The sequence below is a fragment of the Lates calcarifer genome, linkage group LG6 (genome assembly GCF_001640805.2).
Source record: "Lates calcarifer isolate ASB-BC8 linkage group LG6, TLL_Latcal_v3, whole genome shotgun sequence".
NCBI classification, from domain to species: domain Eukaryota; kingdom Metazoa; phylum Chordata; class Actinopteri; family Centropomidae; genus Lates; species Lates calcarifer.
In genome coordinates this window covers 14474261-14498009 of record NC_066838.1, presented here as the reverse complement: position 1 = coordinate 14498009, position 23749 = coordinate 14474261, and the positions used below count along the sequence as shown (strand labels likewise).

The window sequence follows — 23749 nt, the reverse complement described above, 5'->3', positions numbered from 1 at the left end:
CACCCCTGCTAAGCTTTAGGTGGTGGATGACTGAAGATGAAACAAATACTTAAACAAGTATTTGTCAGTGATAATCACTTACAATGATGTCATAGCTTGACTTACTTTATTTATTCCTTTATAAAGGAACAGCACATATGAATTAACCTTAATATGATCTAAATGTAACAGATTTAGCCAAAAGATGAATTTTGTTTATCTGTAGTCGCTGGGCAGGCTGATGTTACACAGGGTCTATATTAAGCATTAAATATTTAAAAGGTGAGACTGAGTGAGAGGAAGAACATGAGGAGGAGAAGTAGTACAATCTTATAAACATACAGGTAATATATGGAGTTATTTAGAATTACCAATAATTGACAATAACTATAATTTAGATAAAACAATAACTGTAAATATATCAGCTATTCTATATATACTATAGAACTACAACTAATGCCATCAACAACTGCATCCCCACTATATTTATGCATACAGCTCTTACTATCCATTTTCTACATATAAATACTTGCATTTTGCAGTATTTCTCATAAGGAAAAATAATAATAATAATATTAAGGGGAACCATAAAAAGAAAAGAAAATGTTCTTTTGAAAAAAATGTCTTTTAAACATGAAAAAACAATTTTTTCTTGTGATTTAATTATCTGGTTTTCCTGGGTTGTAAAATGAAGGCGCCATCATTAATTATATTTTTTTCTGTCTTTTTTTTTTTTTTTGGTCTGTGGTTACAGATGAACTCCTCACATTAGGACCGTCCCCTCATCATCACCCGTCATCCCAGCACCAACACACGCACGTCTCTCCATCCATCTCTCTTTAATATCTCCTTCCTAGTCAAACTCTGTAACCCCTACATCTGCCCAATGGGCGAGAGGCGCTATCAGCAGCGAGCCCTCCCTCATCTCTCTCTCTCTCTCTCTCAGCTCTGACTCTGTCCACCGCGCACCGATAAAGGAGAGGTCCGGCGCGAGCATCCGACCCAGCTCAGAGTCACACAGCCGACAGAACGGCACACACATCAGTCTCGTATCTATTACCAACCTTTTGGCTCCTCCAGCTTTCCCTCGGACCTTCTTTTTTTCTGATTCTGAACTGAGCACAAACCAAGGATAAGTGTTTGGAGAGAGCTGACTGGAAAAGTGAAACAGCCGACACTCAGGTAAACCTCCTGTCGGCAGCCAGAAGTGCTCAGCGGAGAGGGTCTGGTGCGCACATGGCACCGAAAACGCGCTCCTCCTCACACTCCTGACAGCCGCGCAACATGGAGCCACACACTGGATAATGAGGCCTATACCTACTGAACGGGTGCTTAACCTACTTCACATCAAACCTGATTAAAGTTGGGCGTTTTCTTCTGAAATCTGAATATATTTTGGGAGGGTAACATTTGCTAGTAAAAAAAAGAAAGAAAGAAAGAAAAAAGAAAGAAAAAAGCGCAGAGCTATGCTGGGTTTAAACAGGATTCTGAGCCTCCGGGCAGCGCGGATTCGGAGCTGCGGTTCGCCGGGAGTCAGACTCTCATCCCGGTCTTCTTCGTGCCAAACCCCCGGTGCCAGTTCGAGGATTTACTGTGCGTGTCTGTTGCTGCTGCTGCTGGTAACGCCTCGGGTGGACTCTTCATGGTGGTGAGTCTGCATCCATCACACCTACAGGCCTGCTGCCTGCCAACATGATTTATAGAAGCTGCATTTGCGTATTTTATTTTGAAAGGAATTACGTAAATGTATGCAAGGAAAGTTTTTTTTTTTTTAATTATTTAGGTTATTATTATTGTAGATAATAATAATAATAATAATAATAATAATAATAATAATAATAATACAATTAAATTAGGAGTTGAACTGCAAAAGGCTAAGAATACGATATGAACATTCATCACTGATCTTAATCATTTGAAACGGAGCTGGGACTGCTGCCTAGCTTTGGGTCTTTCGTTAGAAACTTCAAGGACTCAAACTGCCAACGAATCTAACTTATGATGACTCTTTTAATAACCCTTTTCCAAAAGCAAAAAGCAAAACCCATTCCAATTAATTCGGAGCAGCGATTTTTCCAACAGCAGACGCACAAGGCCATTATGAGGGCTGAGGGCTTGCGTCAGTTAATTTATTATCGCGGACGCACTGTATAGCCCGACAGTGCTTTTCCCATCAATGTGGCTGTGTACTAATGTTGCCGGCAACATTTTAAACTTTATTAATCTCCTGCTTATTCGTGCATTTTTTTTTCCTGCAAACAACTTGAGCGCATGGGGTTTATTAAAAGGAGCTTCATGGGCTATGATTTGTCACGAATGAGTGCACCGCCTTGTAACTTTTATGGGGTAGTGACTGAAAAGAAAAACTCTAAATGTGTTTTTCTGTCATCATTTAATTCAATTCCAATTGACCTGCTCCTGAAAAAAAAAGGAGCAAAGACAGACGATGGCGGAATTTAAAGTGAAAATACCATAAATTATGAGTTTGTGAATCAGATTCAAGCCTCTTTAGGATTTTGTTACTAAAATGCGTTTTCTCCCTGTCAGCTTGTTGGCCTGCCATATTGAGCAATAATAATAGAGCGATAAATGTAATTTATGTTGGCGCTGTTGGCTGAACGCGTGTTCGGCTCAGCTGGAGCCTACATTAGACAAGGCAGAACAGTCATTAATTCACCAGGTACCACACACACACACACACACACACAAATGACTTCACTAAAATACCCGGAGACCAGCCATCTAGAGCACAACCTAGGTGAGGGGTGAAAAAAAATCTCATTGCCTGCGTAATAACATGCGTGAAAATGTCCATGTGTGTGAGTGTGTTTATAGGAGAAGTGTCTGTGTGTGGGCGGGTATGGGGGTGATGGAATGCCTAATAGTTTTGTGTAGATTAAAAGCAGTTATGGGGAGTAGTGGGAAGAGTGTGTGTAAAGGCTTTGGTTGGGCATTATTGGCTTTGGGGGGAATTTAGTGGAGGAGATAGAGTGTTCTACTGTTTATCACATTTCTGTGGGGTGAGCAGTAAGTGATGATATGGACAGATCTGGGGCTTTAACACCCCAGGAGGATCACAGAGATGTCCGCGGGACACTCCAGCCACTTGAGAAATGAGGGGAGAAAAAAGCTTGTATAATTTAATATAAATAAATTAGGTTTATAATGCGTGCATTTTATAATTGTGATAAATCTTATTGTGAAACGACGACCACCCACAGCCTTCAATTATTCCTCAAGGGTAACACATTTGTGTGCAATGCTGATGTTCATCATCTTGTGTGTGCACGTCTGTACTAGACATATTTGACTCTTTCATCCTTACTTCTGATGATTCGTGTAATCTGAGCATCCTTAGCTAATTTGCCAGGAAACCTAAAAGTTACAGAGTGAGATTATTTCTTACTTGTAACGGAGTTACCATCAGAAGTCAGTGGAGGCCGTCAGTGTCCCCAGTTGTCTCCTACTTGTCTTTTCCCTGTGATCCACAGTATAGTCGCAGGGCTTTACAGCATGTTATTTTAGACCTGTGGATAATGATTTACTATCCTATAAAATCCACAAGTCCTCCTGACTTTCAGAGAGAAAGAGAGAGAGAAAATTAAGTGTGAATTGCCGCTCTGGCTCTTTCCTTTGATGAGCACTCTGTTCTTATTCCTCCTCTCTAATTCCACTCTGGGGAACAGAGAGCCTCCAGTCTCGATCCTTTCGCCCCCCGGCCTCATAAAACATGACCACACAGCTACACGCTCCCCTAACCTCCCCTCGCTGACCCGCCAAAGCCACGCAGCCGCCGAGCCGCAAGAGTTCTCATGCACACACACGCATACACACATATACTGTAGAGGCAATGCACGAATAGGTTTAGAGTTTATTTTGGGGCGAGCTCGCCGCAGCATTTATCTTGATAGGATACTGTAAAAGTCTGTTTTATTAGGACGCGGAGAAAGACTGGAAGAAGCACGCAGGAGAGCTGTAAGTAAGATGAGAGCGATCAGGCAGAGGACGGAGAGGAGTAAAGTGAGTAAATGGGGTCTTAGTTTGACAGGGTTATTGGAGGCCCCAGACTTCTTGCTCTGATTTGTGACGACATGATTTCAACGATCCCATTGGGAAGCATTTAAACACACATACACACACAGGTCTTGTGGGGAGAGGTTAAGTGCTTATTTATTTGGAGAGCCGAGTAAATGGTTTCCACTCCCCTCCTACTCGCAAACCTTAAACTGTTAAGTGTAGTGAACTCTGACTCATAAAGGACTGTTACTGCAGCTCTCCTTTATGCCGCTCACCACCTTTGAGTGTGTGTCCACATGTGTATACACCTAAAATATGAGGGCACCTATGTGTACTCAACCACCGCAATATACCATCAATCACTGCAGTACTCCAGTTTAGTTCAGATAATGCTTATCTATCCCGTTACTGGTGATTCAATTCAAAACTGCCTTGGATTTTCTTGTGCCTTTTTGCATCTTCAGGTACATTGGTGCGCTGGGGGCCCGCGTGATCTGTGACAACATCCCTGGCTTGGTGAACAAGCAGCGGCAACTCTGCCAGCGCCACCCAGACATCATGCAGGCCATTGGTGAGGGCACCAAGGAATGGATCAGAGAATGCCAGCACCAGTTCAGACACCATCGCTGGAACTGCAGCACACTGGACCGTGACCACACTGTGTTTGGACGTGTCCTGCTACGGAGTAAGTCCGTGTGTGCGTCTTGAGTGTACATCTGTATGATTTCTGATCGTGCCGCCGAAGAGTGTGGACGCTGAGCCCCATCTGCTGCTACCTCACTCCTCTGCTTCACTTTCACTGCCTTATCTCTCCCCTCTCCGCTTGCTCTGTTCTCGCTGTGATCTTTCCCTCTCATACTCACGTATGCTGGTGCTCCGTGTTTATAGTCACTAATGGACTGTTGTAATGCCTTACGCCTCGTCAATAAACACACTGGCTTTGAGACGTGGGCTTGTCGTCATTTTGTTTTTCCACTCCTGCCAGACCTCTCCGCTTTGTAACAGATGCATGTTAACATACATACGCTCCCCGTCTACGTAGCTAGTACATGCATAATTCCTCCTTGTGAAGGGTGTTATGATTGCATAGTCTTAATCATGAAAGTGTATTAAATAACACAGGGGCAGCAGTTCTTCATTAAAAAGTCATTGTGGCATGCAGTGTAACTTCTGGTTTTGCTTTTACTACTTTATTGCATTAGAGTAAGGCGTTATTGGAAATCCTTTACTTTTCAATGTAGCGTATCTGAAGGCAGGTTGCACAGAATAAGACATTTGTCTCTACAAACTCTCAGCACTGACTCTCCTTGGCTTGTTATTGTCCCTCTTCCAGCCATCCTAAGCATGTGTGGGGGCTAACGATGCATGGAAAAAAGTAGCAGATATGGAGATACAGGCTGTGTGTGTGTGTGTGTGCTGATGGAAAGGAATAAACAGTAATGTAGATGTAAATATTTAGATAGATATTCTCACTGTCAGACAAACAGCGCAGGTTTGAATGATGACCAGCTATGCCCTCCTCCATCCTCCCCTACATACACCCCCTCAGCATCCACTGCCCCCTTCTCCTCACCCCATAGATGAAACAAGGACATTCCAGTGAATAAGAAAGCAAGCAGGTTAGATCACACAGACTCCTCTGGCCCAGGATTGGTAAAGATAGGTTTGAGGAGTGAGCATGTACCTTATTTTCAGATATTAATGTATAAGTGCACCATCTCACAATCAGTAAGAACTGCAATTTTACTCTGAAAGTGTTGGTACTTTCATGAGACTTTATCCCTCTACTCCACATTTCAGAAGAAAATATTGTTTCACTCATGCAGTTATTTGTGTTTGCTACAACAATGTTAAAGCATTTTCAAACTTACAACTTCAGAAGAAGTATTGAAATGCTGTAGCTTTGTTGAGAGAAACCAAGACAGTTAAATAGACCTGAGAAACAAATGTACTATGCACCTCTTGTTAACATGCAACTGCAGGCTAAGCTGATATAACACAAGATTAAGTCTAACACTCTGTTTACACAGGCTGTGTAGTGAAAGCTGTGTAGTGAAAGCTGTGGTGCAGCGGCTTCAGTCGTCCATCACTGTCTATGGAAGTTTGAAGCTAGGATGCGTGCAGCTACAGTAGTGCTATCTTGCCACCCACAGTTTGGCAACGCTCAGAGACACAGGCGATTCAGGTTGCAGTTGTATGTATGAAGCATGAGTCTTTGCTGACAGCTGTATTGACTAAAATAAAAGCATATCTGCTCCATCAGATGTGAGGCGCATGACTGAAAAGTGTGGCTGAAAGACATTCTGTGTGGACAAGGTTTATACCCTTAAGACTGCAAAGTTAATTACAGCCCACGATATGACAGTGAGGGTCAGAATAAACAACAACCTGCCAATTTTGATGTTCTTAGAGACTTAATAGCAGTGGGACTAAAAATGTAAAGGACTAAGGGGTTGTTTAAGAAGTGGTTTATCCTCTTGGGAGCTGAATATCATTAGAAATTAGGCAGCAGAATGTGATAATGTGTATAGAGAGCTAACATTTCAGCTTGAGGTTGGGTCCAAAGAGTAACAGTTCATCATCTGGGGATTATAAATGCGCTTAGTGCATTTCATGGCAAGTAATTAATTATTCAAGATTAGATTAAAATGTTTCTTATTGTGAAAAAATGGCTTGCTGGAAGAGAGGCTGCATGGTCACCAAAAACCTCTGGATTCATCCTCTGGGAACCATGAATTTCCACAGGACATGTGATAGAAATTAAGCCATTAGTTTTTGAAATAACTTGTGATTGACCAAAGCATCGAGTCCAGATGTTGTTGTTGTTCAGGGAGCCAGGGGGTGTGCAGAATCATTGGAAGCCATTAAATCTTTACCAAAACCCATGGCCAATAGATGTTTAAATATCTTGCTCTGGATGGAAGTGGTTGACTGACAGACCACCCGACTAACTTGGGCCCTATGAGCAAAATATTGACAATAGAGTAGTCTTTTTGGCTTTGATTACAGAGGCACCAAGTAAAAACCACTTATGTTTGTTAGGTTGACCACCAAGTTAAGACAGACAAGTTCTTATGCCTCTTCCTACCATGTTGCTTTTCAGGACATTCACTCCCACAAAAAGCAACTGTGCAAAAGGGAACTGTGACCAAACACTATGTCTAATTCTCTATGTGCCTTTGGCCACACAATAGATGAGTCATATTCTAAGGAACTAAAGAGACCAGGAAAGAACAGATGAGCACAGCAATGGTAGATAATGCTGTCATGACATCACCCTGGCGCTGATTAATGGGGTATCACTGTGTCTGTCTTTAAACAATTTATGTGAGCAGAGGAGAGCCCCGCAGCTAGAATTATTTCCATGATAATATTTAAACAGAGCTGTCCTATACACCACATCAGGCCTGATATGTCCCCGTCAGCTGCACCTTCACGTCCTGATGGCTCACACCCAGGCCTGGTCATGGCATTATAATCTGTGTATACATGTTAACTTGAACTGCAGAGAATCTAATGCATTGCATGATATATCTAACCTGTCTGCTTCTTTTTTCTTTTGTGCTTTCTCTGTCTATCTTTCTCAGGCAGTCGTGAAGCAGCATTCGTCTATGCTATCTCCTCAGCAGGAGTGGTGTATGCGCTCACCCGTGCCTGCAGCCAGGGGGAACTGAAGACATGTAACTGCGACCCACACAAGCGTGGACGGGCTAGTGATGAGAGAGGAGAGTTTGACTGGGGTGGCTGTAGCGATAATATCAACTACGGGATTAAGTTTGCCAAAGCCTTCATAGATGCCAAAGAGAGGACTGTCCGAGATGCACGGGCACTCATGAACTTACACAACAACCGCTGTGGCAGAACAGTAAGTGTGTGATTACAGCAGCATCAATTCACCCAAATATAAAGAAAAACTAAATATTTTAAACCTGGTGGTGAACCTAGCTATACAGATTTTTGTTTTATTTGTCCAAGCTTTGATATACAGCAGGGGCCAAAAGTAGCCTCAGATGTTTGGACCCCACTGTATCTACATCTTGGATAAAAGCTGGAATTAGCATGCAATCTCTAGCTGGCAACATTTTTGTCAGTAATGATTATGTGCCTTTGCTTTTACATCTGGTATTAATAAGCGTTCTCATGATCTCGATTCCACCAAATCTCTCTATGCAAATCAGGTAGGCGGGCCAGGGCATACAACGGAAAATAAAGTCAGGTGACCTATCAGCGTGTTGGAGGGATTTTTCCTCCCCTAACAACAGAGCCAAACTGTACAGACTGCATTCACACCCTGCTGGGATCCAGTCTCAACGTGAGCCAGAACTCCTCCAGATGAAGTCTGACCAGTGCGATCACACTGTCAATTGCGATGCATGCCAAATGAATTCTAGGACTTTTGTGTATCACAAATCCAAACTACCATTCCAACATTCAGTTTTAACACTGTTGATGGATACGCGGTAACAGGCCATGACTTGTACTTCAGTATGGGGTGTCTTAAAACACACTGTGCTTGTGTTTAACGACTTTGTTGAACATGACTGCCTTGAAATGTTAACTCGTCACTCCAATGACACAGCAGAGGCATCATGAATTAACAGAAATGTACTTGTGCTGTGGCAAAAAGCAGGCAGGGTAGAACAAGAAGCTGAATAGTGGTAACTGGACTGGTTGGTTGGACATTGAAGAACTTTGTGTATCAACCTGTTTGAATTCTGCACAAAGCATACAAGGCAGGGTCAGTCTGCATCCAGCAGCAAATGTGCCTCGCCCTGTTCCTTATTATAATGAATATGGAGCAAAATCCAGGTGACTGCAGCTACAACGTATGTTAGGAGAAGCTATGGGCCGTTTGAATTAGTTTGAACTAGATTTCTCTGAAGGATTGAAAGTCTTAGAACATTTACATCTTGCATTAACATGTGTTTTTCTTTAGACAGAGAAGATATTCCCATGTTAATACAAAGTGTAAATTGAGTTTTCTCCCATCACCCTAATGAAATGACGGTGAATGGAATTCAATTTGAGGTGACTGATCTTTGGATTATCCAGACTGAATTGTTCATTTAATTTTACAAGGCTTTGAGCACCCCAAACAAAATTCCACCCATCTCTGTTGTATTAGAGGGAAAGTAGAAATATAAAAGGTGGACATCTGCCTGAGCGCTGCATTTTTAGAACAGGTAAAACCAAAGTTCATGGTGGCTATAACAGCATACACACATTCCCACTTCTCTCTATGTATTTAGGCAGTGAAGCGATTCATGAAGCTGGAATGTAAATGTCACGGTGTGAGTGGCTCTTGCACGCTGCGGACATGTTGGATGGCCATGTCAGACTTCAGGAAGACCGGTGACTACCTGAGGAGGAAATATAACGGGGCCATCGAAGTGACGATGAACCAGGATGGGACAGGCTTTACTGTAGCCAATAAAGCCTTCAGGAAGGCCACCAAGAATGACCTGGTCTACTTTGAGAACTCTCCGGATTATTGCCTGCAAGACAAAGCAGCAGGTAAGACACCAGAGAGAAGAAGAAGGTAGACATGGATGTTGATGGATTGCCCCGACTGTGTTATGTGTATGTTGTGTGTATGTTCATGCATGACTAGTGTGTTTGTGTGTGTGAACATCAGTGTTTGTGTGTGTGTGTGTGTGTGTGTGTGTCAGATAACACAGCAGGTCTCCTGTGTGATGTCTCTGGAAGCTAATATCCTTGTACCCTGGGGACATGGTTGTTCTGTGACCACCTGACCTCTGTCAGTTTCTGTCAACACACACACACACACACACACACATATACACACAACTCCATGGTCAGAGGATGTGTTGGACCTTTACACGATGAACCTGATCAGTTACTGTTCCTGATCGGCTGTTCAACGGATGAAGAGATTGTTGGATAAACTTCTGAAATATCTTACATCCAGCATTCAGAAGCTCTGTCCACCTCTCCCGCTCCCTTGCTCCCCTTTGTCTACCTCACCCTGCATCCCTTCGTCCATCCTCCCCCTCTTTCTCACCTTCCCAGTGGAATCCACAGCCTAGGGACACAAGCAGCTAATTTAAAAAAAAAAAAAAAATCACTTCTTTCTGTCTGTCACAGCCTCTCTCACTCTCTGTCTGTCTGAACTAAGCGTAGCTGGAGGGCAGAGTGGGCCTCAGAGTGTGAGAGCCTGTCTGTCTGTCACGCTCCACTGTCCATTTAACCCTCACAGACACACACATACAGACACACACACACATACAGACACACACACACACACACACACATGGTGGCTTCAAAGGGAGCAGTGGCTTGGGAAAGGCAGTGTAACTATAGGCCACTCTACCAACACTGCATAGTTGTGTGTGTGGGTCTGTTGTTCTATGGGCAGCTTGTTGTGATAGGTAGCCATTCAAACAGGGAGCTTCTCACACCGAACACCAGCACTAATCTCTGTGGGGATGACATTCACATAAGACACAGACAATATGCCAATGCATTAAGCAATAGCCAGACTGCTAAACACAACGATACACTGCTGGTGAATAGCATATTTCTACAGATTTTACATGGAAACAAATAGAGAACTAATGGGAAACAAAATCTTCCGGGTTCTATACCAGAAGTAACAAAACCTCACTGGAAGCCAGTGTCATTTGTCCAGCCCTGGAACATAAACTTGTTGATAGTATATCACAAGATTCACTCCATTTGTCAACAGTATATTTAGTAGTATATTAGTTCTGTTACAAGCTGCCTTCAAGAAACACTATTTCCCACAATGTGTTCATATCATGTCTCTCAAAAAGAAGTTATGAGTTGCCAAGCTGAAAAACAGATGGCAACATGGCTGCAAAATTATCCGTCACTGATAGTTACATCTAAAAAAAAAAAAAAAATCAAATTTTAATACTAAAAGAACAGCTTATTTCAATCTGGTTTCCCTTGTTAACAAAGTTCTCAAAGTAAGTAGCCCAGCAAAAGTAGCTACTTTAAGCCATTTAAATGGTGTGACTATACTCTCCTGGTATGATGTCTGTACACTCCCAGGTCAGAAAAATGGGAGGTATTCTTATATAAATTTTTACTTGGTGCCTCTTCTGGGTGATCACATGAACACCAACAGTCACATGGTGGCTTATCAAAATGCACAGGGAAGGCAAAACAGTGTAGGTGTGTTTTTTTTGTTTTTTTTTAACACGGTAAAAATTTAGAAAGCTAAAATAAGAAGAGAGTGTGGATGGATGTCAGGATGGATTACATTGGTTACAATGACATGTAATACACACTGGACAAATTTCATGAGAGCTCCAGTTTAACTTTATTGAAATTGAAGGGTTCAAACAAAATGTGCTGCAGTGGATACTCATTTGAAATGAAAGATACCCTCAATTTGAGATTGCATTGTACTACACGGGCCAGTGGACCAACAAACCCTGATATGATAATTAATCTGCTTATTATTTTCTGAACTGTTTGGTCTGTGGCAGAAAACGCCCACTAAAAGTTAACAAAGCCCAAGATAAAATCACAAAGATAATCATTTTACTATGACACGCATCTAGAACAAGGAGAAACAACAAAGTGTGGCTTTTTGACTTGAAAAACGACTAAGCTCTTCTGTATTCTGTGTAGGTTCCCTGGGCACAGCTGGGCGCGTCTGCAATAAGACGTCACGCGGCACAGACGGTTGCGAGGTCATGTGCTGTGGCCGGGGCTACGACACCACACGAGTCAAGCAAATCACCAAGTGTGAGTGCAAATTCAAATGGTGTTGTGCCGTGGAGTGTAAGGACTGTGAGGAAGCTGTGGACATACACACGTGCAAGGCCCCCAAACGAGCCGAATGGTTGGACCAGACCTGAGGACACGCCCCCTCCGCCCCCCTGTAATGCGACCCCACCCCTTTCCCCTTTTGCAGGATATCCTGTGGAACATGGCATTTTGGGAAAGTTTGTCCGAAAAGTGCTCTGCGTCTCCGCCCTCCCCTGCCCCCACCTCAGTTCATCATTGCATGGCTTTTCTACCTGTCTCTGTGAAAGCACTAGAATTCAGTACCCATCAATATGAATTAATACCCATTACCCCCATTTGTGAATGGCCCTGTGACTGAACTGCTGGGATCAGATGATGAACAATGAAACCAGTGAACGCTTTGGGGTTTGGGATTTTATCAAAGATTCAGTCCAGATGGCCTTTTTTTCTAGCGTGTGGTTCTGAGTTAAAAATGGTTTGCTGCTTTCATGATGCTTTAAAGACACATTTTTACATTAACTGAGCCTTCAAACGTATCCAGTATTATTACAAGAACAACATATAATCACATAATTTACTTTTTTCTGGGGAAATACACTTTAATCTACCAAAAAGAATATTTGGTTGGACTTTGGGAAGTAGCTTGACGAGTGCACTTTGAGAAGTGGACATCTAAGCGTAAGTTTGGCTCTGTGTGCCCAAACAGAAGTCCAGGCAGAGGACTACCAGAGGACAGGGAGATGCACACCAGATGAATAAATTGATGGATGCATTATTGGAACTTTTAATGCAACTGTTAAAAAAAAAAAAGAAAAAAGAAAAAAAGGAAAATAACAAAAGAAAGCTGTTTAAGTGATTTATTTAATTTGTAAAGTGTTGTTTCATTTCTCATCTGCGGATGAGACTGCACTACATTGGCTGACATGAGGAGCGAGAAGAGCACTCCCATTATTATGATTATACAGCGTACTTCAGTTTTCAGTGTGTTAGATGACAAACTGCTGAGAAGAAGAAGAAGAAGAAGAAGAAGAAGAAGAAGAAAAAAACCTGGATGGTCATTCAGTCACACGTAACCACAACATCAGACAGATTTCACTTCTCTGCTCTCCAGCTTGCTTGTATAACATTGTGTATATTGCCTTATCTAAACAGATGTTCATATGAAATATATGGTGCATTAGTATGACACTGGAATCTTTGTTTTTTGTTCAGACGGACAAACATAGAGGTTGAAGGCAAGAAAGAGACTAGATAGTGCCGACAGAGCAGAACTAATCAGTGTGACCGAGGAGGATAGAAAGTAAGTTCTGTTGTGCTGCTGTCATAAAATGCCATGCTATTCCCATCACACACACACACACACACACACACACACACACACACAATCACATCTCCTCACCAGCGTGAGTTGAGAGACACTGGGGCAGTAATAATACAATCTGTGTGCGTAACAAAGGCTGATTCTGTGTGGATCAGGGTGGGGTGTGTTATATCAGTCAAAGGGGAGGGAAGTGTTTGATTAAAGGCCCAACCTAAACCCCCAACCCCTGCTGGCCTCATCCCACCCCTTGCTATGTGGAATTCCAGGTGGGTCCCAGGCTAATGACTAGATGGCTGTAATTACCCGGGGCTGTTGATAGCTGGTGATTGGACATGGTCGTGCCACAGAGAGCCTAGTGTGGGCTCCTGCTGGGACCACATTTAATCAAAGGCTTCTTGGCCGGCTTATCAAAGGGAATACTTTCCAGCAATCTTCTCTGCCTCAGCTCCCTCTGCTTCCCAGACTCTTGGTCCGGTTCAGTCTCTGTTATATTAGAGCCCACAGACTCCTGATAGCATGGATTCAAAAGGACAGTGCGCACCGGGATAAAATGAATACAAAACTGCACAAAGACAAAACAATGCAGCAGTGTTTTTATCTTTTTACTGAGCAAACAGTAGTCTTTAATTTCCTGTAAAGACGATACCTCAATGCAGGAGGCAGACACAAACTCAGATAAAGCAGCTAAGATGAAAATAGAAAATTGTTCTCCTGCGTTTCCTCAATCAGTTCTTGCCCATTCTTGTGATACTGCTTTATAATCAAGACCTTCGGCCTACCAACCTCATCTGCCCCAAAAAGAGCCCTCAACATCCTCCTAGGAGTGGTCTTTTAATAGCCATGGGAGGCCTATATTGTCAGATAAGATAAGCTTTATTGTCCCTCAGGGTAATATTATCGAGCCATTCCAGTCATTGAGACTATTCTAGTGCCAGCGTCCTGTGGCAGAGTCTATCTGTGTCCTGGATGCCAGGCTGAGAGCATTCCTGTTGCAGGGTATCACAGGCAAACCATTAGTCTTCACAGCTGGCAGGCAGCACCGAGGACGATAAGAGGGAGACCGAGGGCACCGAAATGGCAGCAAGCAGCACAAGAGGTTTGAAAGGATACTTCTGGGCTAACATGACTTTATTTTTAAAGGTTTGGCCATGAGCTCTATTGGTTATGATAACATTGTACTCAACAACTTAATTGCTGGGATCTGGGAATATGGTACTAAAAGAAGTCAGACTGGGCAAGAAACACAAGCAGTCAGAGGATTATGCAGGTTTTAAACAAAACTCCAAGTTAGCCAAACTCAAACCAAAAGTAATATTAACACTCAAACTCCAACACAAAAATCCAAATCACATTTGACACAACAACTTAGAGGTTCATCTGGCAGTGGTGCTCGCTCACTGCATTCTTGCCTTTTGCCAAAATGTACCAATGTCTACCCCTTTTCAGATTTAAGAAATGAACCCGGTGGGTAAACTGTTGTCATAACGAGTGGAGATGATGACCAAAACTGTATAATAAGACTGTCTTTGTAATAAACCAGAATTATCCTATAATTCCACAGAAAAGTAATCTGTCCAGGGCCAAATCACAGATACAAGTAGTTCAGATCAAACTATAGTCCAGCTGAATTTATAAATATTTTCTGCAGAACAATAAATGCCCAGTTGTAACTCCAACTCTGTGCAAACTGGTACACTGACACACACATTGCTGCAGTATCTTTAGACTATTAGCCACGCACAGAGCACACATGGCCCCAATCATTATTTCAACATTAGTTATTCTCAACTGTGTCACCCTTTTTTTATACTTGTTCTATATTCTCTCTCTCTCTCTCTCTGTGTCCCGGTACTGACAGTTATGTAGATTTATCAACCTTATGTCCAGGCTGTCAGTCTGAGCTCTGGTTGCCAAATGACAACAACCCTGAGAATAGAGGGTGAACTTCACTCCACTTACATACACACGCATGCATGCAGGCTACATACACATACACAAAATGTCCAGGAGGTGGACAGACAGGAAAGGGCCCACCACCTAGATTATAGTGGAAGAGTTGACTCCAACATCTAGCTCTAAAATCCAGCTTCTGCTGAGAAAGAATAGAAAGAAAAAAAAGTAGGTGTGAGACAGCGAGAAGGAAGAAAACGAGTCAAACGGATGGATGAAGGGGAGAGAGAAATGTATAGGGTTACTTAAAGACCTGGCAGGCATGTTTATCAGCAGATCTTAATCTGAGCAGAAAGAACCATGTTCCCCACAATTCATCATCATTACTCGCCCTACCTGCCACATCTCCCTGACTGCCTTCCCTCCACCTCCCTCCTGCCCCACACCTCAGATACAGGCTTCGGAGCGCCCCACCGACAACTCCCCAGTAACATTCACCTTGGGGTGGTCCGGGTGTCTGCCATGCGATCTGTTTCACACACATATTCACATGTACATACCTGCAGGCTAGGATAGGACCCCCTCAGTATGTGAGCAAGCCTTCTACTCTGTCACTCACTGTTCCTGACTAGAGAGTGCATACAAACATACAAGTGTGTATATGTGTGCAGTGAGGATGAGTTTAGACCTCAGGGCCAGTAGAACCTGGGTCTTTTTTTTTTTTCCCCCGGAGGTTGGAAGTGGAGTCTGCTGAGGTCAGGGGTCATAAAGTTTAGGTGTATCAACAGAGAACCTTCAACACTTAAAAGACCACCATCTGTCTCCTGTTGACACCTCCTAAACATTAACAACTTGCTCATGTAGCTAAGCTCTCCTCCGGCTCGCCAGCAAAGAGGTGAGCTCAGAAGAACACCTGCTCCGCTAGATTAAAACCTGGCCTACAGTGTAGCTGCCGACAGTGTCAACTCTTCCATTCATCTTTCATCCTTTTGCTCTGCCTCTGTCCAACAGTGTGGGTGTCAGCCACTAGGTATTAGGTGGTGCAGTTTTGTTGGGAACAGGTTTGGATTGGGAGGCTGTGGGAGCAGTAGGAGGTGCATATTTATTAGGGAGCTCAGACTAATATTTACGTGACCTGCCAGGACCCGAGCGGTGTAGAGACAGAGAGAGAGAGAGAGAGAGAAAGTATGGCTATGATTTGGTGGTGTCCGCATTGAGGGAGAAAAAGGGGATTATGACACAAAACACTTATCTGCTGAGACCTACAGCCAAAAAAAAAAAAAAAGTCCACCCCTCACCACCCACAACCTCTTTGCCGCCAGTCCCTCCACCTTCACTAACTGCTTCCTTTGCTCTGTCACTTCTTATAAAGGCTCACAGCAACACATGTTTATAATCATCCCAGTCGAATCCTTATAATATCACAGCAACAACTGCAGTTCGGTCCAACAGGCAATGGGTTGCCAAATCAATTCTTTGACCTGGCAAGTTGCTGACAAAAAGAATAAAACTGGAATTTTCCTAACAATTTCACTGAGCTGGTGGAGCAGTATTTCAGCACTCACTCACCGTTGCATGTAAAACATTTCCGGTGCTTCTATAATTGCTCCAACTACTGACACAGAACCGCATGCAGGTTGACCTCAATGAATTTTCCGCAAGTAGAAAGCCTTTGTGACCCGACACAGCTCCAATTTGTCATCCATAATTTATCTGTGATATAACTCATTCACCACGAGGCCAAGAGTCATGACTCAGGATACTCAGCAGGTTCAGCTCACAGACTGCCACCGTGAGGGTTAAGGGACAAAGATCGTTGGTGCTGAGCCCCAAGTCGGACTTTTGGAGTCGGTGAATTCTTCACCGTACAAGGTGTGGGCTGCGATGTGACGAGGTTTGTATATGCATGTGACAGTGCGAATGTGTTTATCTGCCTCCCTGTGTGGGAATTTACAGACACACCTCGCAAGGCACAAACAACAGTGACCTGGTAAAATAGTCGAAATTCCACCAACATACCAGGGAATCTAGGGGTTTGGGGCCTGACAATACACACTGACACACTGACACACACACACACACACACACACACACACACACACACACACATACACACATACACACACACATACACACACGTGCGCGGTCAAAGAGAGAAAAGAGGTGTGGGAAACAGGAGAGATACGGGGTCAGGGTCAAACTGTGTAGGCCTCACAGACATAGATACCAGTGAGTAATACCAGCTGACACACACTGATGCTAACACTAACAGTGATACCATGGCTACCTGAGTGACATTGATAGATAGCGCTAAGCCATCCCAGCGTGCACACACAATCAAACCAAAATTCAACTCATCCCTAAGATGTACTCAAACTTCTGCTACTGGGAAAAAAATATCACTAAGTCAGTGTACCATATGCAATTTTAAAGAGTCTAAACACTGAACCCAAAGTGACATCAGTCCATAACCTCTGAAGTGGCAAATGGGAGAAAGGTGAAAGCATCCACTGGAGTGTCTACCTGTACTCAAGCATGTTCACAACTGTGTGTTTATTGTTGCTTTGAGTGGAGTGGATGTGTTTACCACACCACTGGAGCCAGCATCTCACTCCCAGTCTCCTAGACTCCTCACCTTTAAAAACACAAACCACTAAACAGACACATAAATTCACTTGTACGACGGATCCCAAACTCACACCACACAAACAAACACTCTCCGTGTGGAATGTCGGAGACTGCTTTGTTTGTGTTTTGAGGTGCAGCTTTCTCCAATGTTCATTCTTTGCTCATCCTCTGGAATTTACGCTTCTGGGATTTACATCCTTGTTGACACTTAAATTGGCCTTGACATATAATTATAGCAAATTTGGTATTATCTTTATCTCCATGTATGTTTTTACAATTCTGCCGGTGCCTGCAGCCCACTGCAACAGTAACAAGCCTCCACCCTTCCCCCTGACTGGGCTTCACCTTCTCTACCAACCCTGAGACAGCTGATCGAGAGCAAGGACACAGTACAGTAGCCTCAGTCGCTCAGTAAACACTGGTAAACAGAGCAAGCGCTCGGCATGAAATAGACGAATACAGCGCACAAAACATTTACACAGAGCTGCCACAGGAACAATATCATTTCAGTTTTACAATAAAGTGCTGGTGTAACAAAAACAACAGACAGAAACTCATCTGTCCCTCTCCCCCGGTCAGCGTGACTTGTTTATGCTTTGGCCTCCCACTCTGTGTAAGGAGATAATTCAATCAAGTATAATAGAGCTTTCATGCAGGCTTAACCAACGTTAACACTAACGCTACAGGACCCAAATCTGGAGACTGACCTCATATATCTAGTATTTTATTCTATTCCGTGTCAATAAAGGAGATGTTTTACTGAGACTGTTAATATCTGGTCTTTGTTATCAAAGATTTGACCTTTCATTATGAAATCGGAGGTAAATTTCAACCAGCTACTAAAACAACATGCAAATTATGTGATGTAAAAAGAAATTTGATGAATGCAGTGTAACAGGCCATAAAGACAGTGCAACAGAATAAAACAGATGACACAATAATGAAATTAAATGATAGGACTCTTAACAAAAATAAATATAGTCATATGTGAGACAATAACTCAGTATAAACCATCTCCCTAATTACAGACAAAGGAGGAGAGAAAAGAAACACTTTGGGTAGTGGTGTCCCAATGCCCGAGGGTATTTCAATTACACCCACTGTCTGCCACAAAGGCTAGGAGACACCACACCTTGTTTTGGCAATATCATGCTGTGTCCACATCCTCCTACTGACAGTGTTCGTGATTCGACTCTGGAAAAACTGCTCCTCTCGTGCAGAAAGTGTGGGGGCAGGCAGAAGCACCGACCTCACTGTATTAGGGTGTATGTTATAGATAACATATGGAACACATGAACTTATATGAAAAGATATACACACACAAGAACACTGCACATGCAAACATCTATGTCCACCATGTACACGCAAACGCAAAAATGGTATAAAAACATAAATCATTTTGATATCTCTCACGAAACTCCTTGTGCAGGGAAAAGCGTGTTTAGAGTTTCTGACTGACCAGCTCCACTATTCAAACACATATACTATATACAAACACTAAAAGTAACTCATAAAATGCCATTTAAAGGCTGATGATAGATGCCTTAATATCAAGGTATGGATGAGTGTAGGGAAAGGTTGAAATGATATAAGACAGCTGGAACAAAGGTTTCATCCTAGCTACTCAAATGTTAAAAGGGAACATGACTTAAAGGCATTTCTGTGCTTGTGTGCATGAGTGTGTTAAAATTTTATTCTTGCTAGTCACAGTGCTATAACCATGCTCACATCTTCATTATTGGCTTGGAGCTCCATCTCTATCAAGTGTTTGAACTGGGATAGTTTAGGGGAGAGTAAACAACCGTCTAATGTGTTTATCAGACACTAGAGCACACACCAACAGCTGTTTACCTCACAGAGACTGAAGCCATATACAACAACAACAGCAGCACGAGGAACATGTAATCTGATTGGAGTTACTTGCTGTAAAGGAAGGTGATGTTGAAGGGGGTTTGTGTCTTGGATTGGTTTGGAATGGGGTGGGGGTCTGAGAATATGGCCACCCTGCTGCTGCAAACTACTCTGTAACCCTACAGTTTAGACTGATGGAGGGGGAGTGGCCGCGACAGAGAGAGAGGGAGAAAGCTGTTTATGCTTGAAAAGTCTCCTACTTGTGGTACACAAATCAATAAACATGATTCCACTTCACAACAACACACAAGTACAACAAAGCTGTACACGCAGGACATGCTATATAAACAATTAAGTCTCATAAATATGTATCTAATGATACACACAAAACACAGATAAAAATGTCATCACAGTCTCAAACTCAACCCCTGAAATTTAACTACAGATGACTATCAATTCATTAGGCATAGTAAATAAGTCCTACTGTCACTTCGCAGGGATTTTACTCGACATGAGGGTGCAAACAACATTCAAATATAACTGCAAACAGCTATGTGTGAGGTCCTTGCCCAAACACACATAAATGAAATACTGCAATATGTCCATTTGTCCTCATACAGAAACAACAAGAGGCATCACTAAATGTGGTCTGACGCACTTTCTATGCTACATGGGATGGCTCTAGCTTTAAGTATTTAGGTTTGCACAGCTTCACTGTCAACATAGTTTGTGCATCTCAGCCAAATGTTTATGTGTATCAAAATACCATAGAATAGAACATTAATTCTTACTTTATGCATCCTTGTTTCCATGTTCCTTCATTCACCAGGTCGAGATCTGAAAATAATTTAAAAAGATACAAGATTTTTAAAGGTTTGACATACAGGAAACACGCTTATCTGCTTTCTTCATGAGAGTTATATGATCAGTACCAAGTATGAAGCTACCTGTAGTAGCCTGTAGTAACCTATTTCTTGGCTGGGTACAGTACCTTCTGAGAGTCACCGCTGGTTGCCTGGCAACCTCACAGTAACAACAAGATCCCCATAAAACCCAAGTGTCATTGTTACACTTTAGTTTTTGTACAGATTAAACAAATGAGATTAAATAGCATGTGATTAGTTATTTAATCCTGTATGGACCCAATTTTAAGGGAAAATACTGCAGCAGTAACTTCACAGACAAAACAACATCCACTCATCATACAAAGACAAGACATTTTTTAAAAAATAGTTAAATAAAAAATTTGGCAAATAGGTTTTGCTTGGATTCCTCACCTTTATTCTTGTATCCGTTCCTTGTGTCCTACATGTTACTGGCCAAGAAGCTAAATGAGGGAAAAGATGATGATTTAAATGAGAACCAAGGTCAAACTTTAGAAAGTGTGATGTGGTGTGTTGCACTTGTTCTCAGCAATCTGAACACTTGACAGCCAAAGGGTAGAAATGTCAGATATAATGTCTGAGCATAGTCACTCTACTCTACCAACAACATTAACCTGATGGTCGTACTGTAGAGCAGGGAAGTTATTCAACCCTGTTATTCAAATCGTTGGTCAAATTTGCATTAACTCTACCACTTTGAGTTATACAAGGTGGACGTTTCAACCATTTATCCATTACTTATCCTCAGGTTGGTGGGTAAGTGTGTTCTGTGTAGCTGTCTTGTTGTAGCTGCAAGTTTATTGGTTAATGTGAAAATACATATACTACAGATCGGCATACAGGTAGCCTTCGCTTGGAGACACTGAGAAAGAATGTGCAGATGGTCTGATACACTGTGATATCTATTTTAAATGTGCGCAGTCTGCAATGTTTAGTTGCAAACATTCAGGACATGTGCCCCATTTTCCTGGTTGTATGTCTTTACCGTCAACTGATGAGTCGCAGGATCTTAAGCAGTGGCATCACCATTTCTGGGGACATCATCATCACCATCACCATCAACTGTCCAGTCCTCAGAGACAAGCTCATCACCTTGCAGCATCATGCAGCACTCTGCCAACTGCAAGGAGGGTTGTGTGGTTGAAGGGATCTGAGTGTGGGACTGAGCCCAGAGGAGAGAGGCCTCTCTGGTGTGAGGAGGGCAGGATGAGAGTGGCGCTAAGCCCTGTCTGGATCCAGGAGAGAGTGAGATGTGAGGAGGGATGGTAGGAGATAAGTCCACTTCAGCCAAACTCAATGGGACACTTCAGTACAGGCGCAGCTCTCACCCTGAGCCCTGTCTGTCTGCCTGTCTTGACAGAGAAGGACAGAGAAACAGAGACTTTAAGAAACTACATCCAAATGAAAAATAACTCATTTCAGTTACTTTTTACTGTCGTTTTTGCTCTGGGATAGTATCAAATACACAGTAACGTGGCATATAGCAAAGGTAACGTCACTGCTGAGGAGGCCAGTTCATCAATGTACGTGTGTGTGAGTGTGTATGTGTGTGTGCACAGGCTACAAGCACATTGACAGAGACAGATTGGGTGTCTGAGAAGGACAGATAGCCTTACAGCCAACCTCCACTCACTCATTGAGTGAGATAAAGAGCAACATTCACACACAGACACACACTCCTCCACTGGCATCCAACCAATCGTGTTGAGAAATAACTCAACCCTTAACATGGACAAATAGGTGTGGATAAGGCCTGCGTTGGGTCCTGCTGAAAACTGCCGATTCATCACAGATTTCAAACAAACAGATTAGGAGAAGACTGTTGTGGTATTCAAATGGACTTATAGGATTTGTCCGTGTATACACTCTGCCGTGCTGTGTGAGATTCGGGAGGGTGTGCGAGTGCGAGAGTGTGTTGAGGGTGCCAAAACAGTGACAGGCCATTCTTCTGCAAACAGGTTTTCAACAAGCTCTTATCTCTCCTCTGCTCTCTCCTCATCCATTCCCTTGTTTCTTCCTCTCCTCTCCTGGAAGAGCTGGCCATTGATTACATTTCCATTGCAAATATACTCGCTACATGCAGCCTTTTTGCTTTTTTTCAGAGAGGCAGTGCTGTAATAGGTCAGACCTTTTAACCAGAGAACACACTGGACACAGTTAAGGTGAGCTCCTGCGGCAAAGCAGTGTTACAGGTTTGTGTTTGTGTGCATGTTAGAGGGAGGGGTGGTCCTGTGTTTCCGGGTGACCTCAGTGGCCCGGGCTGCCTGTCTATTAGAGCAGGGGCTATTAGACCATCAGAAAGTGGGAGCATCCCCTCTCGCCATGGTGATAAGATCAAGGCATTCCGACGGCCAGAGCGGTCATTACCCTGCTCTCTAGCCCATAATGTCCCTCCATTAAAACACCCTGTTGCCATGGAAATGCAGCTGCGGCCGTTTAAGTCATTTCTTGGCCCTGGTGTCCCTCTGGGTCATTGACACACACACACACACACACAATGCATCGACATGTTGTTAGATAAACAGTTACTCATGCACACTGCTATCAGGGGCACTCTGTCCCTCTCTCTCTCTCTCTCTCACACACACACACACAGAAACAATCAAACTCTGCTCTCTGGGTGTGATTCTGGCTTGTATGGGGTCATGGCCACCAGGACAGCGAGATGATCACTGAGTCACTGTCGGCGTAGGGGATAACAGACAGTACAGTAAGACAATCTGGACGGCTGAGTCATCACACAGTCTAACAGAACTCAGCTTCAAACACAAACAAGGACAGGCAGACGGATAGGAGGCTGACATAAACACACACATACACAAACAGACACATGCACAGCACCAACACTGATCAGGATAAACAAACACCTCTGGTTGTTCTGAAGATTTTGTGTCAAACAAACTCGACCCCCCTGTCCCTTTAATCCTCAATTTGGCCACTTCCAAACTTTCTTCAGAGTTGTCAGTAGACACCTCCTACGCTCAGATACACACACACACACACACACACACACACTTTGGTCCCTGTCTGTTGCTGTTTGTAAATCTAAATTGTAACCATTTGCATGCACGTACTTTCAGATTTCTGCACACTCTGACAGTCTGACAGAACGATGAAAATAAAGAAATCTTGACGTGGATCCAGAAAAAAAAGAGTTATGAGCTAAAACTATATAATGGAGGGCTGTAACTAATAATTACTTTCATTATCAATTCATATATATATATTTTTTTTTCATTTAATCAGTTAATAATTTAGTCTAAGAAACATCAAAAAATAGTGAACCAACTTCAAATCTTCTCAGGGCTGAGAAGATGTCTTGTTTCAATTGACCCCCAATTGTTTCAGCTCTAATATGAAAATATATCAAATATAACATCATAATAACTATCATGATAATTATTCCTCCCTCATTAGATCCCCCCTGTGCTTACTGTTC

The 23749-nt window shown here is 42.9% G+C and overlaps 2 protein-coding genes across 2 annotated transcripts in view; one reads left to right on the top strand and one right to left on the bottom strand.

Annotated features, from left to right (window-relative positions):
- Positions 1–23749, bottom strand: part of fkbpl (FKBP prolyl isomerase like) — a 48780-nt gene that overhangs the window by 23302 nt on the left and 1729 nt on the right. The window contains exons 2-4 of the mRNA XM_018685897.2: positions 21296–21662; positions 20704–20753; positions 20218–20263 (exon numbers count right to left, since the gene is read on the bottom strand). The gene's annotated coding sequence lies outside the window, so the exon portion shown is untranslated. The remainder of the gene's footprint in view (positions 1–20217; positions 20264–20703; positions 20754–21295; positions 21663–23749) is intronic.
- On the top strand, positions 756–12922 carry wnt2bb (wingless-type MMTV integration site family, member 2Bb). Its single transcript, XM_018685896.2, has 5 exons — positions 756–1627; positions 4461–4681; positions 7584–7861; positions 9246–9510; positions 11617–12922. The coding sequence occupies exons 1-5, from the start codon at positions 1446–1448 to the stop codon at positions 11844–11846; spliced, it is 1176 nt and encodes a 391-aa protein (XP_018541412.1). The 5' UTR covers positions 756–1445; the 3' UTR covers positions 11847–12922.

What these genes read in the sequence shown, in the direction of transcription:
- wnt2bb (XM_018685896.2), top strand. Translation starts at nt 1,446, where the DNA reads ATGCTGGGTTTAAACAGGATTCTGAGCCTCCGGGCAGCGCGGATTCGG. An exon ending in CGGGTGGACTCTTCATGGTG is followed by an intron (nt 1,628 to 4,460) that starts GTGAGTCTGCAT and finishes TTGCATCTTCAG; the next exon opens with GTACATTGGTGCGCTGGGGG. An exon ending in TGGACGTGTCCTGCTACGGA is followed by an intron (nt 4,682 to 7,583) that starts GTAAGTCCGTGT and finishes TATCTTTCTCAG; the next exon opens with GCAGTCGTGAAGCAGCATTC.